General features: G+C 39.3%; 1 protein-coding gene across 1 annotated transcript in view; it reads right to left on the bottom strand.

The window, feature by feature from the left end:
* Window positions 1-15,350, bottom strand: part of plpp4 (phospholipid phosphatase 4) — a 48,157-nt gene that overhangs the window by 762 nt on the left and 32,045 nt on the right. Inside the window, exons 4-7 of the mRNA XM_055021774.1 lie at window positions 13,646-13,709; window positions 13,434-13,558; window positions 7,210-7,380; window positions 1-3,863 (exon numbers count right to left, since the gene is read on the bottom strand). The exon at window positions 1-3,863 is cut by the window's left edge and continues 762 nt beyond it. Coding sequence (XP_054877749.1) covers window positions 3,640-3,863; window positions 7,210-7,380; window positions 13,434-13,558; window positions 13,646-13,709 — 584 coding nt within the window. The 3' untranslated portion in view covers window positions 1-3,639. The remainder of the gene's footprint in view (window positions 3,864-7,209; window positions 7,381-13,433; window positions 13,559-13,645; window positions 13,710-15,350) is intronic.

The following is a 15,350-nucleotide window of genomic DNA, read 5'->3' on the forward strand; positions in this document are numbered from 1 at the left end:
ATTGCATACGTGATAGAGGCTTAATAGTAGCAGACCTTAATGTCGTAAAAGGTGCATGAAATCATTTAAACAGCCACGTCCCAAATGTGGACCATCAATCTGTCCCAAATTACAGTTAAGGGGCAAATATAATAATATTTTCACGACCGAAACCCATAAATATTGAAAGCATGAGACATGAATAAATCATAATCATTTCTTTTCAAATTAGACAAGTCATTTTAAAAACACCCACAGACAACAAATAACACAGGAAGTGAAGATGACCATGAGTGATGACATGTCATGTGGAGCTGCAGTCTCTTCTGGCCTTGTAGATAAAACTGGGACTGTTTTAATAAACAGCCTAAAAGCAGCAGCTCATTGCAGCGAGACATCAAAAGATGGAGTGAGGGTCCAAGCTTTCCCTGGTTGTGCATTTTTCACATGTATCCATAAAAAGTCTCTTGAGTTGGTCCAAAACTCAGCAGCAAGACTCTTAATTAGAAGCAGCAGAAGCACCAGCATCACTCCTCAGTGTGTGTAACAACTAGCATCACTCCTCGGTGTGTGTAACAACCAGCATCACTCCTCCCAGGCCCTCAGGTTCTCAAACACAAAACTCAACAAGAGCTCAGCTGCCTCATTGTTGCACCTCCACTATGGAAAAAGCTTCCTTATTTTGCACATAAGGTTGAAAGCCTTAACTTATTATAAAGACATTTTTCCTTCTTTTTTGTAAGAATTGTTCACATTTTATTGCACTAACTTTGCTTTCTGTCTTTTGTTCCGGTGTTATTTTGGTTCTGTGTGTGTGCTGTTTTTCACAATTGGGTAAACTTCGTAAGAATCTATTATCATTTTGTACACATGCAGTTATCAGCTTAAAACCTGTAAAATAAGAACTGAAGGTTCAAACTTTTACAACCAGGGAAAAACAAAAGTGTTTGATTACATGTCTGTTCAGAGACAGCAGGTTCAGCTACAGCATGCGGTGAGGTAGAAATGGAGAAAAGATCGCTAACACCTTTGACTCAGTTATTTATAGTTTTGATCTCTTATTAAGACAAAAGCATTGGAAAGATTTTTCCAGCATGTTAATCTAAGGCCAGATTAAATTGCATTTTTATATTTAAACTTTGATAATACAAATGGATTAGATTTGAGTGGTTCAGGAAACCCAGGTTGCCTTTCAGGTCATCTGGACATCCTGGCTTATTTCATGATGCTCCGTGGGTTTGCTGTGAGGACACCAGGGATCACAGTGATGCTACCGTAACGCAGCTACAGAAACGTTTGGCAGTGTATACAAGCGCTAAATCCTCCTTATAAATAAAACTAGCTTCTCCAGAAAGCTTTCCAGCAGGAGCTTTATGCTGACAAGCTTTATCAATGTAAACCACAGACTTTGGACGTCATGAAGCTCAGAGGACCAACACTAACAGTTGATTTGGGATCCAAATGATCACCCACAGAGGAATCTTCACGCCGGACTGAAACTCTTCCTACACCTCAAAGACTTTTCTTCGGAGTGTTTTCCCAGGAGTTTTCTGACATTGTCTTTTGTTGAAAACTGATCTAACAAGTCCTGGCTGGAAATGCCATGTCTTGGATAAGTCTGTGTAAGTTAGGGTGTGAAGCTCACTAACTGTTCTAATGGTTTTACCACACATTGTCCTACCACCTAACTTTCCATCACTGTAGTTATATAGATAAAACTCTCGTCACAGCTCACCCAGGGCTTACTCCTAGTGTCAGGAGCTCTCTGCTGGTCAAATCAGTATTTTTTTACCACGGCAATTACCATGAAATGACTCGTCTGTATTCAACTTTCAAAAATGTTCCTATTTGTGATTAATCTATATGACTTTAATTTTCTTTCAACCAACTTTAATAAACAACTGAACTTTTTCAGAACATTTCTATAGCTTGAGAAACATGGAATAAATAAGAACCCAGATGCTGTCTGTAATATGCAAATGGAAGGTTTTTTTCTGGTGTAGTTTGATAAGCCCGATAACATTTTGTCTTATATCTGCAGTATTATGCAAAATTTGATTAGACTTCTTTAGTTTCCATTGACAAATAAATCAACACGGCCGTCATAAACTGGTGCAACGATGGTCGAACAAACAATTATGCACATATGAAGATATTTGTTGTGGTTTTCTGAGGCGTGTTCTGGGTCCACGCTGGGTGAGAGGTGAACTCAGACTGAACCTCCCTGTCAATGTCACCGCAATGTCGAAAAACAGCCCGTAACCAAGGCAACAAAGTGATCCATCATTTCTAACAGCCTGCAAGAGGCAACAAATTGGTTTGAAAATGATATGGAGAAGTTGGGGAGGGGGCAATAATCTTGTTAGATGCCATCTCTGTTGACAAAGCCTGCATCCCAAAGAGGGAAAAAAAGCTTTAAATCTTTGGTGTCATCTTCCTTCAGCAAGCTTTCCGGATGTTAACAAATAATGGAGCTGTAATGGATGAATAATACGTCAAAATCACCCGGCTTGTGCTTAAGGCTGGATCATCTATGTGTGTGTGTGCGGAGGAGGGGGGGGCAGTGAGCTAAAAGCTATTTGCCAAGCTCTGGGAGTTAGCGAGCTGCCTCACCCGCTCCTAATATCCTCATAAGCAGCCGAGGCTGACCTCACTTAATGAGGATTAATGCAGGATCAGATTGGAGTTTGTGCCTATTGAGACGCACTTCTGTGTGCCCACTCCCACCTGCTCGTAATTGATTGCACTCATTGAGGGTCAGTGTCCCTGTGCAACCTCTGTGAACATGTGTTAAATGCTGCTTGTATGAAAAAAAAGATTTGGTTTGGAGAGAGACGGATAGAGAGACGGATCGAGAGACGGATAGAGAGAGAAACAGAGAAACAGAGAGAAACAGAGAGGGAAGATGGGTAATGAGAAGAGCAGGGATGTGCAGGTCATGTGAGCCCTGGAGAGCGGGAAGTAATGGAATATTGAACTTTATTTTGACGGGTACCACTGCCTCTGCGCAGATGTATCAGATCTATGTTTATCATTATGTTGCTATGGGCAACCAAAAATGATTAAAATCAGCAGGTTAGTTGAATGTCCTTGAATTTTCAGACAAAAACTCTGTTTTCTGATGCTGCCATGTCATTTCTGAGTCTAGTCGTTATGATCTGTTTGTAGTAATAATGTCATTTTATGGTTTAGTTGCTGTGAACTCAGACTACCTCACTGATTGTTTACATCAAACCCTTCAACACCAAAAAAATATATATCTAGAGCAGCATAAAACAATTAAACCTGCCTCTCATTAGGCAAAGGTTTCTGCAGAATGTGGAAATATTTGACTCATCGCTCACAGCCATAAACACGACGTTTCCCCGGGTTTGCAGCTTGTTGTTGTCTCTGCTTTCTCAGAGGAGATGTTCCACATCCTGACTTTCCTCTCTTACATCTAAATATAAACTTTAACGGCTGCTGCGCAAAATCAAGATTAAAAAAAAAGAAGACGTCACCGAGACAAATTATCAATGCTTGGAAATGGTTCAAGTGTTTTTTTTTTTTTTTGTTGTGTCCAGTGGAATGTATATCAGAGCCAGTCATTGTCTAGGAATGGGGAAGCGGGTTTAGCGGCTTGGTGGGCGTAGAGGAGACTGTCTCACTAGGGGCCAATAGTCATACTGGCCCCTCGGTCAAGCCCTCCATGGGCAGGGTGGTGGCGTTGTCGACGGGCTGCGGGTCATCCTGGGCCGGGGGGGGCGCCCTGCTGGCTGCAGCCAGGCTGGCAGCAGCCAGGCTGGCGTAAGGCAGGTGGCAGTCCATGTGCAGGAAGGGGGGGTAGTGCTGGCGGTAGCTGATGTAAGCAAACAGCAACCCGATCACTCCTCCCACAAAGGCATCTGGAAAGTCACACAAACACGTTTTAATGATACGGTTCTCAAACTCTGGTGCAGGGACCTCTGGTGGGGCCTTCAGAAATACTGGTTTCATGTGGGAGGTGATTACAAACACATTAGGTGTGCTGAACATCAACAGACTCTAAAATTAGAATCCAGATCTGGGAATTAAATGAACCGATCTTAACTGTGTTTGGGTGTGAAAACCTGAGGAATTTCTTAATGGCCGTTCTCTCTTTTCAGGCTAACAAGTGTTGGAATTACAAGCTAATAACAATGTTCAATGACCAGCCACATTATTAGGTACATCGGTCCAAAAGCTTGTTTACACAAAGAGCAAATCAGACAATTTACATGGCAGCAATACAATCAAGGTTTCAGGTTCGGGCAAAACCAAAATGGAAAACTGCTACCTGGTTTAATGACTTTTGATTCCAGTAGTCAGATTCAGAAGAAAGGGTCAATATTTGAAGTAAAGCTCCCTTGTGCCAAATACTCCTGCAGCTGAAATGATGTGAAAATATTTTTTTGGCAACCTTTTAGGCCCCAACTGTAAAATTTTCAAAGCCTGGTTTTTACCATCTCTGGCCACTTAGTACCCATGTGATGATGACAGCAGGATAATTCACCACATTACAAAACCTCCGTCAGCTCACAGTGGCTTCATGACCATCACAGAGGATTCACTGTATTCTGTTTCTTACAGCTTGTTGAGTATATTATTCAGTGACTATTTATTTGCACTCACACAGAAATAAATACAGGTGAAACAAAAATGTATCATTTTTTCACAATATTCACTAAAAGTAATAATTTCTCCTTGATATTCTCCTATTGTCATATACTTATTTTTCAATATTAAATGTTTTCTTTTGCCATTTTGAATTATTTTTCCCACCAGAAACACTGATGAGAAACATCCACAGAAAGTGAGAACAAATGCCTCAACATTGAGCTGAACAGCAGTCTGCACTGGAGACTGAAGAGAAGGGACGGAGCAGAATGTGCTTCTTCAGTCCTTCAGCGTTTGCTGCAACTTGCTGCATGTCTTCAATCAGAGGCAACAGGAGCTGCAGCTCCATTACAGAAATACTCAAAACTTTGTCAAATGTTCCGCTAATCTCATAAAACACAATTTTGCAATTAAAATCACATGTGAATAAGTTTGTTCACACAATAAGTCGTTAAAAACATGCTGTACCATCGTCCTCCTAGAACTTCCTGTCATCTTTTTCTTTGTGGTTTATGCCATGTGACTCTTGCAATGCAAAATAAGACTTTCACTGCAATTCTGATAAATCAGCTGATTTAAAAAAAATCACTACAATTGCAATTATTCAAGTATTTTTCCATTAAATTGAGGATTAACTGCAGAAACAGTTGTAGTAAAGCAGAAACTTGATGGGATTTTGTGTTTTCGTTCTATTCAGGAGCTTCATTATGACAAAAATGAACCAGTTCAAGAAGCATCTGCTGACCTGACGCCACCATGCAAAGCAGCCATGTTGGAGTGTCAGGATATTATATAAAATCTCCAACTCTTGTCCAAAACCCCATCTCTTGTATTTTTAACTAAGTGAAAAATTCTTTATCTTGTTTTGCCAGTATGCCTGTATGCATGGTGCGACTAAACGCAGCATTAACTGGAGTGATACCTGTTTGAAGGGATTCCCTTTCCCCCCTGTAGGAATGTGGTGATAAATAACACCTGCTGTCGTGGAACAGCTCAGTTAATTAGGCATTGCTGTATGGGCTGCAATGTTTCAGTGGACATTCATCACCGCTGCCGAGTTTAGAGGTTGATGAAAGCAACATGAAAGGCAGAGCCATGAATCGTTGCGCCGGCTCTCTCACCTCGGGCCGGGCCATCGCTGGTACTCTGTCAGAGGCTGAACAGGTTGGTATCACAGCTGACCCCATTTTAACTATCATACATCATAAAATATAGCACTGCTGTAATGAATACTAAGCAGGTATTGCCGAAGATAGATCAAACTTGAATTAAACTTCCCTAATATTTGCACTGTAAAACAGAAGTTGAATGAAACATGAAATTGCATCAACTTCCAGGAAAAGGATGTGCAGAGCGGATGAGCCGGTGGTCTGGACCATCTTCTGATTCCTGTCAACTGAATTTACCAGGCTGTGACTTGATTTAATAGATTAGTTTAGTGATGGTGAGAGTATTAATATTCATCAAGCACAGTGTAGCATCTGGACTAATGGGAGCTCCCAGCTTGTGTTTACACTGGCAGCAGATTGGGGACCCTCAAATTTAATGGACTGCTCTATTGCAGCTCACTTCCAGCCGACGGAGTGCGAGCAGGAGGGGATGGTAGATCCAGGGAGGATTCAGAAAATGATGGGCTTTCTTGTAAATGCTGCAATTGTGTTGTCTTGGTTATGAATAAATAAAGGCAGGTTGTAAAAAGAGCTGTTGGGTTTGCTGCCAAGAACATATGGCTTTCTAAAACTAATTAACACAATGTGATGGTGCTGTCATCATGTTATTTCCTTTCTATCTGAAAACCACACACTTGTGCAATTCTCGCTCCCAGTCCCCCTCAGGTCATTCTTTTAGTTTTCCAGAAGACATATTTAAAAAATGTAACACTTTAAAACTTGTTCAGTTTTGTGAGGATTCCTCCTCATGTCACATTCTTTGGGTTTGGATTATTTTCTTGTTTATTTTTTTATGTCTCACCTATGTTGGCAGTAATGTGTTGACATTGGAGTTTTTTTAATGTACTTTGTTTCTTAGATAATTGTCCTGTTTGGATCTTTTTCCTGTTACTCTCTGTTCCGTTGCTTCACTTTTGTTCCCTTCCTCTCATTTGGTAGTTTCTCAGAGTTTTATGTCAGTTCTTTAATGTTAATTATTCATCATTCTTCACCTTGTCGGTTTGCTCCCTCCCACAGCTTTTCCCAATCATCACCTGCATCTGATGTTCTTCTCCTGTCATTTTTAAGTCCACAGGTTCTCAATGTTCTGGTTTCGCTGTCCTCTCCTCCCTTTACAAGTTGCTCTGTCGTTCTGTCCCTTCCAAAATCTGTGACCTTGTTTTTCACAAAAACCCTCACCTATAACACATCCATAAAAATCCAAACTTTAATCTTAATAGGAATTTGATTTTCTGAGTGACGCAATTTCTTATTTGCATCATTACTCATCACTAAGCAAACTAACTCTAAAAAAAGATGCTTAAAATCACTCTGTAATAAATCTAATTGCTGATATAATTTTAAATAACAATCCTGCTTACAGCGCTGTGGCTGCAGATACTGTAAAGTCTAAGCACAGACATTATAATGGGTGAAGGTAAAATGAAAGCCGTGTTGTTGGCTTCACCTTGCCAGTGGTGTTTGTAGTCACACGTCCTGGACAGTGCAATCATCATGGCGCTGTAAAGAGGTAGAACCATGGCACAAAGTCGCCAGCTTCGACCCCGGCCACCGTCTGTGAAGCACTGCAGCTTTCCAGCCAGGTAGAAGGAGGTGAACCCGAGTCCAGAGAATGCAACTGGAAAGCAGAAAGAGACCGACGTCCAGCAGATCAACAGCTGTTCCAGAAAAGTTAAAGCACTGACCAAGTTTCAGTGTATTAGTAATGGAAAGTCATATGTATGCTGGTGAAAGATATTTCAAAATCATTAGTGTTTTTTGTAACTGCAGGTAATCTAGCAGCAGGAGAGTAATCATGTTAGGTCTTTGGTCCTAAACTAAGGCTGCAGGTTTCTAACTGAAGGTGTGATCAGTGTGCATACCAAATCATAAAATGTTCTTAAAGACCGTGCCAAGCGCAAGGATTTGTAAACATTTAATCAATTACATCGGCCCGCAGCTCACCGCTGCACATGGGAGCCAATACTGAGATTTCACAGCTCTGTGCTACATGACTGTGAATGGACAGCAGGCCTGCACATTAACCAACATCTGCTGGGAAGTAGAAGAGGAACAGGGGAAGTCTAATTGTGGGAATTAAAGGTTGAACAGTGGAACCATTTGAGTTTCTGCTGAAGCAAAGCGATTTGATGCTGCAGCAAAGCAAACAGCCGGCACATTTGTCACTCAACTAACAAGCTGGCAGAACCTATGACAGAACAAGAGCTCTCAGAAAAGAGTGGAGAGCAGGGAAACAAAGTCAAACTGCCTCCAGGGCTCTTCTGTTTGGGAACTGATCCAATAAAAACTGTTCTGTTCAGATTGGAACCAGAAAGAATCATTCAGACATCTGATAAGGGATTCACTTGATCTAAGTAGTTTGGTTCTTATATGAACCAAATTTCTTGAAAATAGTTAAAATGCATTCAAATGTAAACCTCAAATGGTTTGCAAAATTATTTATATGCAAACTTGGTTAGTTTGTCATGAGCCATGAGGGCCAAACAGGAAACTTGGTGAGATAAGATCAAAATGAAACCGTTTAACATCAGTGCAAAATGGTAATCATGGTGGAAAACAGCCCTCCACATCCTGACCAGTGAAACAAGTACATTTATTTTTTGTGGTGTAGTTAGTGAGAGTGAAATGTAAACTTAATGGGTGCCTTAATTTTCAAATTAAGTCTTGTAATTACATAAAAATCCACATTTTATTGCTGGCACAGTAAATCTCTAAAACCTAAATTGTAGAAGAAATAGTTCAGCTAAAATCAACCCAAATGTGTCCATCTCTCGTTTTTATATGAGAATTGCTCTCTAGCTTTATGCTAAGGCAAATGGCTTGTTAATCCTCCTCCTCCTCTTCATCATCATCATCATCATCAGATCTTGCTCTTCCAGGAAAATAAAGGATTTATGAATCATTTTGTTTCAGTAGCACTTCCACTCCTTCATCCATCCACTTCTCTCCAGCTCATTGCTGGAGGCAACATGGGAATTTGTGTCTTGCCCAAGGACATTTCAGCATGTAGTGGAACTAGTTCATTTTTTTATTAAACGTCACAGTTACAAATGGTAATTTCTTCCTGAAGCCTGCGACCAAATGGGAGTTTATGTGACTGAATTCCTCAACAGCAGCAACAACAGAACGAATAATTTATGAGTGGAAATTCTGCTGCAGATAAAGTTAATTAACATTTTCATTTTGGAGAAAGCTACACACAATCCACACAGATTAACTGATGTTTCTTAGAGACTAACCTTTACTTTAAAGTTCCTGAGTCGGAGCATCCCTCGGTGCCCATCCATCTCACTTTCAGGTGATTCCTTCACATTCCAAACCTCACCGCAGCCCACACTATTTGTCTTTTTGGCTCTAAACAAAGCTCAGGCAATTTAATTTGTCCTTTAGGAGGACAGAGTTACATTTTCCTGGAAACTTATTCAGTCCCACACTGAACATTTTAACTTTTACTTCCATCAAGTAATTTACTTTAAACGTAGAAGTTGTAATGTGGCAGTATTGTTCGGGTACGTAGTGTCATTTTATTGCAGAATAAAGTAACTCTGTCATGTTAAATGGTAAAAAAACATGCTTTTTATGTATGATATGACTTAACAAAAGTCATACTTGAAGTCCAGGCGTTCAATTACCCAATTTCAAGGTAATTTAACTCCTTCATATTGTGAAAGTGTCTTTAAAAACTCCAGCTCTGTCTGAAACTCCAACATCAGGAACAACATTTTTACTGGTGTTTCACTGAGAAGTAGCTGATAAAAAGTTCCACCAGCTGTTTGCTAATCGTAACTGGCGAGTCTGAAGGAGCTGAGTGGAGAAGTCGCAGGGAAGGAGTTGTGCCTCAGGGGCGGAGCTATGTCCACCCAGAGCTATGTCCATGCCCAAAAGAACGAAAACAACCAGGTACTTTTTTGATGGAGTAACTTTATAACAAAGCTCAAAACAATCAGTTTTCTAAAGAACCTTTGCAGAATTTATTTTTATAAAACTGGAACAGAACATAAAAATGTATTACAGCTACAGATGCTAGCAAACTATTACATCATACTCTCTGTGCTTCTTTGACTAACATGCAATAAGTTTCAGTTGAAAACCAACATATGAAAAAGTTTATTTTATCAAGTGAGGTGTATAACTGTAAGAGAAAATAAAGTGAAGAGTTTATTGAAAGTCGTTTTAAGGCGACAGCAGCCCCTGCATCCCTGAATAATCGAAGATGGATGGAAGAATGGGAAGAAAAATGCAACATGACAACAGAGAGAAACAGTCTGGCTCATTGTTCAACTCTTTCCTTCTCCTTCCAGAACCGTCCGGAGCCCATATGTTTACCAGAACAATCAGTGGAACTGGAAGTGATCAGGAGGATTAGTCAAACACTCGGGATGCGTTATGCCCGAGTGGGGACATCAAGTATCCATCCTGCTCTCACTTTGCATAAAGAAACCCATAAACAAGCTTCTACATGTGAAATTTGTATAGTTATCTAAGTGAATGAGTAACGCAATGAGGCGAATCTACGAACGACTACAGGATGGTCCTCCAGAGGCAGCAGAGAAGAACAACAGCATAAAACATCTTGATAATAAATCAGCTGCATGTTTCTTACACAAACTCCCTGAGAGACAAAGAACAAATTCAGACAAGCAGAATAATCAGAGGTGATTCACTTTGCACCTTTTTTTTTTATTTCTATCTTTTTTTACAAATACAATGTTTGTTTTGAGGTTTCCAGTGAAGGTTAAGGTATCACCTTTACCTGTTTCTGCATCTCCATAATGAGAACCAAACTGCCATGATGCAAAAAAAGTGAATCATTTTTGTAAAATTCACAAATTTTGATGAAGCTCAAAAGACTAATATTAGTTCATATGCTTTTCTAATGTATAACTTTGCGACAAAGCTGTCAGTTTTAATCCCACTGTAAAGACTGAGAAGCTAAACAAAGTGCATTATCATGCTTTCCATCCCTTGGTCTCTGCCATCCTCTCCCTGCTGCTCTGATCTTTGACCTTTATCATGACCTGTGGGATATCTTTGCTGTCTCCCACCAGAAAAGCTGCATATTAAACGACCACTTAGTGCCTGAGGGCTGATCCTCCTAACAGCACATAACAGAAAATATGTATTAGCATTAGATTAAAACCACTTTGCTGTGCGTCTGAACTGTCAGCAACATAAAAAGAGGACCTGAATTCTCTCTGGGAACTAATATGATGACAGACGTTTTAATCTATGAAGGAGGCGGATTCAGAAAAATAATCTGGTCAAACATTAAAGAGTATGCTCATGCTAAAGATGACATTTATCACTAGAGTCTATCCAGTAGTAACATCGTTGGGTTTTTATGCACAAAGGAAAAAGGTAAATTGAATATGAATGGGATGTGAAGCGCGCTTCAGGACCTGTTTGCGCTCGGTGCTGTTTGCAGGGTGCAGTGGGTTTAGTGGTATTTATTGGTTTGTTTTTCTCTTTTAGGAGAACGCCACAACGAATTCCTGTTATTTAGCTCGCTTCAGAGAGGTGGGGGAATCTAATCAAGAACAAGGGAGAAACTGTCAAATGGAGTGGAAACAGCTCAGGCGTTTAAAAGCTATCAGGACTCCAGCTTCTCATACACGTCTAAAGGTTCTGTATCTATTATTGATAACTTTATAAAATGTCTGGTGATGCACATAAAACAAACCGTCTAAAAAGGTGAAAAACAAACCAAAAAAAGCAGAAGATAGACGCTCATATATTTAAAAGTAAATTAAACAATCATAGCCCCTATTAAAAACAAACAATATTTTAAGTATTAAATAGGAGATAAATAAAAGCTCTTAAAATGAAAATTTTATTGCATAAAACTAAGTGGTTCAGTTCAAGGTAACTGAATATAATCCTGAATTAAATATTTTCTAAGTAAAATTTTGTTTATGTAAGCCATTCTCTATAATATAGCAAAGACAAAATAAAACAATAATATTAAAACCTGTTGAATAAACAAAGAGCCAGGAAAGAGGAGCAGCGATGGAAAACATGGATGGATGTTTATGACCCGGCAGCCACATCTCAGGCTTCACATCTAATCAATCTGAATTTTGTACCACAAACAAGAAAAAGTGTATAAAAATAAAATATCCTTGAATCTAATGCTGAGCTGCAAACATTCAAACTACATTCAGTTTTTTTATGTGCTCCTTGTACCTTTTTAAATCTCTTTGGGGAATAAATTGAAGTACTTTTGTTCTGTAGATATGATCTGTGATTTTCAACTTGTTGCTCAGACTCTAATCCAGATTCAGACCTGCAGAGAGTCGTCTCTATCTGCTGTTTCTACTGGGAGCCACTGAGCGCCTCAGAGCTTCCATGCTTATAGAGGACTTTAACTTTAACATGAAATCTGACTGAAAGTGCTTCAAAACTCAATCAAAACTCTAAATGGGAAAGGCATCTGATGTCTGAGTGTGTTATTGTTACACATGTTTGATCTGACGCTGCTGTAAAGAGGTTTATGGCCGTCACACCCAAACCGTGATGCTAGCAAATCACAAATCATGCAGCAAAAGGCAACTTCTTTCTACCTGAACGTTCTGCCTGATTGTTCTGTTATCTGTGGATGAGCATGGACAAAACAAACTATTCCAGTTAAAAATCACTCTGTCACAGTAAAGACAGCAAACCGGGAGATTTATTTCTCTAAAGATTTTGTTCAAAATAGGCAGAACTCTGTATACATGTAATATTAATGGGAAAGGCTTCAAAGTAAAGATACAAATCATTCTGTTTATGTTTGAGTTCAAACAGCTAAAACAATTCAGCTGCTAATCAGGTAGAAAATGAACTATTCTGATCCAGCAGTGCTTGATATTTTTGATAAGATTGTAGATTAAATAAAGTCATTTTGTCTGGTTTGTCTCTGAGATGACAATAAAACTGAAATTTAAAAAACCAAGATCTTGAGCTCCATTTTTACCAGTTTGTATTTAGGGCCATCTCCGTTGCATTGGCCAGATCCTTGAAGACTGGTGCTGGATTGGGGACAAGATACCTGAATTATCTCATTTTTAAGTTTAAATGCAATTAGATGGGGAACAAGGTTTGTTCACATTATACACACCAAACCCAAAAACACTAAATATTTCAGAAAAGCGTGTTGATTTCAATTCAACGCCATATTTCAAGTTATTTGTGCAAATTTGAGTAAACCCAAAACAACACTGTAATACACAACATGGTGTCCACTGCACTCTGCACCATCTGCATGGACGACATCAAACAATCCAAGTGAGCCTTTCTCCTGTCGCCTCCTTTACCCCAGAAGAAACGTGAATTATTGAGCTGAGGTGGAACGCTTCGCTATGTTGTTTGGCCCAAAATGGCCAGCAATCCTCCCTGCTTCATGTCGCTGAGCACAGCAGGAAGTCAGATGAAGGTGAAGCACTGAGCGTGTTATCATCTGTCACATATGTCAGGAGTGAAATATGCTGGACTCATTCATGACTTGCTTCCTCAGGTCTGCATATTACATCCTTGGCAACAATAAAAAATATCTTGAGCACAATCTGTCAGCACGGCGGCATTTCTTATTAGCTCACTGAAACGCTACTGTTCACAGTTTTAATAAGGTGGCGTGAGAGCTGTGACATGGTTGCATTTTGTTTTGCAGTTGCCAGCAGTGATTTCTTTACTCACAGGAGGAATGGCTGCTGGGGAAGCTTTTACGTCCTTCAGACACCATCTCTGGCTCGCCGGTGCACATCATCTTTGCATTCATTTGACCATCTGGGAAACAGCGCTGGAAGAAATCTGGCCTTGGTCTGAAATATTACAGTTTTCATGTTATTATCATATAGTGGATGAAAAGCAGCTACTGATGGCGCCGGGAAGCGACTTGTTCAGCATACCTGCCAACAATCAGCTTGATGGTATTTGTGAAAACCCCATTTAATGCGAGTGCCAAGGACACAGCTGAGGAAAGACAGAACAAATATTTAAAGAAATCTTACATAGTCTCATTTTTGAAAGTTATGTAGTTGTACAAACCTCAGTCACAGGTTTATACAGGTTCTGTTCAGTTTTTCACACTTTGTACAAACATAATGGCCACATTTTTTCATTTAGGTAAAATCAGATCTAATCATTTAGAAGTTCAGAGTCCAGGCCTGCAGAAATCAATCGCTTCTCAATAACCAAAGCGAAGCATAGAAAACACTAAAGCGTTGATACATCTGAGGAACAAAGAGACATTTTCACCCACAGAAATCAACACAATGCATTTAGGACTGAAAATGGAGTTTTATTATTTTACAGCTGTTCAGTTTTTCCTGAAAAAATAAACCAAACTTTGTCATGACAACAGATTATTTAGTTGTTGTTTTTTTATGGCTTGCTTCACTGGTAATAACTGAGGGAAATTTAATGAGTGAACAAAATTGTCTCCTTTTAATGGTTATAGCCAGCACTAATAATCCACATGCTTCAAAAAAAGCATCACATTTATGCCTTGTTTTCATTTTCAGTTATGAATCTCCTCTAACAATCCCACAGATATTGTCAGTTGAAATCTAATCAACAAACACCCATCTGTTCTCCAAAATTGTCTGATATTGTTAGAGAAACAAAGTGTGTTCCTTGAGATAACAAATTCATCCGTCTTGTTTAAAGAAAACACCAAAAGTCGATACCTTGTGAAAAGGAGACGCGTCGACTCATTATCACAAGAAAAGCAGCTTGAGATTTCTGTGGTGTCAGATTCCCTCTATTGGTTCATCACTCTGTGTGTGATGTGTGTGATCTTCACCCCACATCGCTCTGCACAAACTTTCTCACCGGTTTGCATCAACTTTTTTAGGGCACTGCATCAAATCTAAATAGGTTTCTATCAGATCATGAAATCTCATCACTCTGTCATTTAAAAAAACACTTTGTTCTCTTGCTTGGGATGTTTGTCTTCTTTATGTTCAAAGTATTTCTGTTTCTGTGCAACAAATCCCCATCAAAGGCAGACGACTCTGAATCTTGTCACTCTGGTCTGGTTGGAGGTAAAGTTGGCTAAAGGCTCAGAGAGCGTGTCGAAGAAAGTAAACTCTCCTTCAACTCTGAGACAAACGTATTAAATAAGCACAATGACAAAAGCTGTGAGAAACTATACACTGTTGCTTCCATGATATTTAAAATGTAAAATTATTACATTTAACAACAGCAAGTGTGACCATTTCTCTAAAAGTAGATTTTTTATTATTCTGTTAATATTTGCATTACAATAAATTCATGTTGGATGGAACATCTGAAAATTTACAAAACTCTTATTGCAGCTCAAACATTTAGAGAATGGCAAATTACAAAGTAGGAGAGTTTTAAACAAATCATTATTCAATCATTGAAAACATGGATTTTAAGGCAATAAAGCATTAAACTCCTGCACTACATCACAACCCACGCAGCTTAAAAGAGAGAAAACATGGAGGGGATTTCCCTGAAGAAGTGGATTCTGACTGTGAAAGAAATAAATGGCTCATTGTGATGGGAGAGAGGAAATGTAATGCTGGTTAAGATAGGTCAGAGTTGCACTGAAACTGAATTTCACTTAATTATCTATGAAGGAGACCA

This window comes from Poeciliopsis prolifica, unplaced genomic scaffold (genome assembly GCF_027474105.1).
Source record: "Poeciliopsis prolifica strain line A6 unplaced genomic scaffold, Auburn_PproV2 SCAFFOLD078, whole genome shotgun sequence".
In the NCBI taxonomy this organism is placed as follows: Eukaryota; Metazoa; Chordata; class Actinopteri; order Cyprinodontiformes; family Poeciliidae; genus Poeciliopsis; species Poeciliopsis prolifica.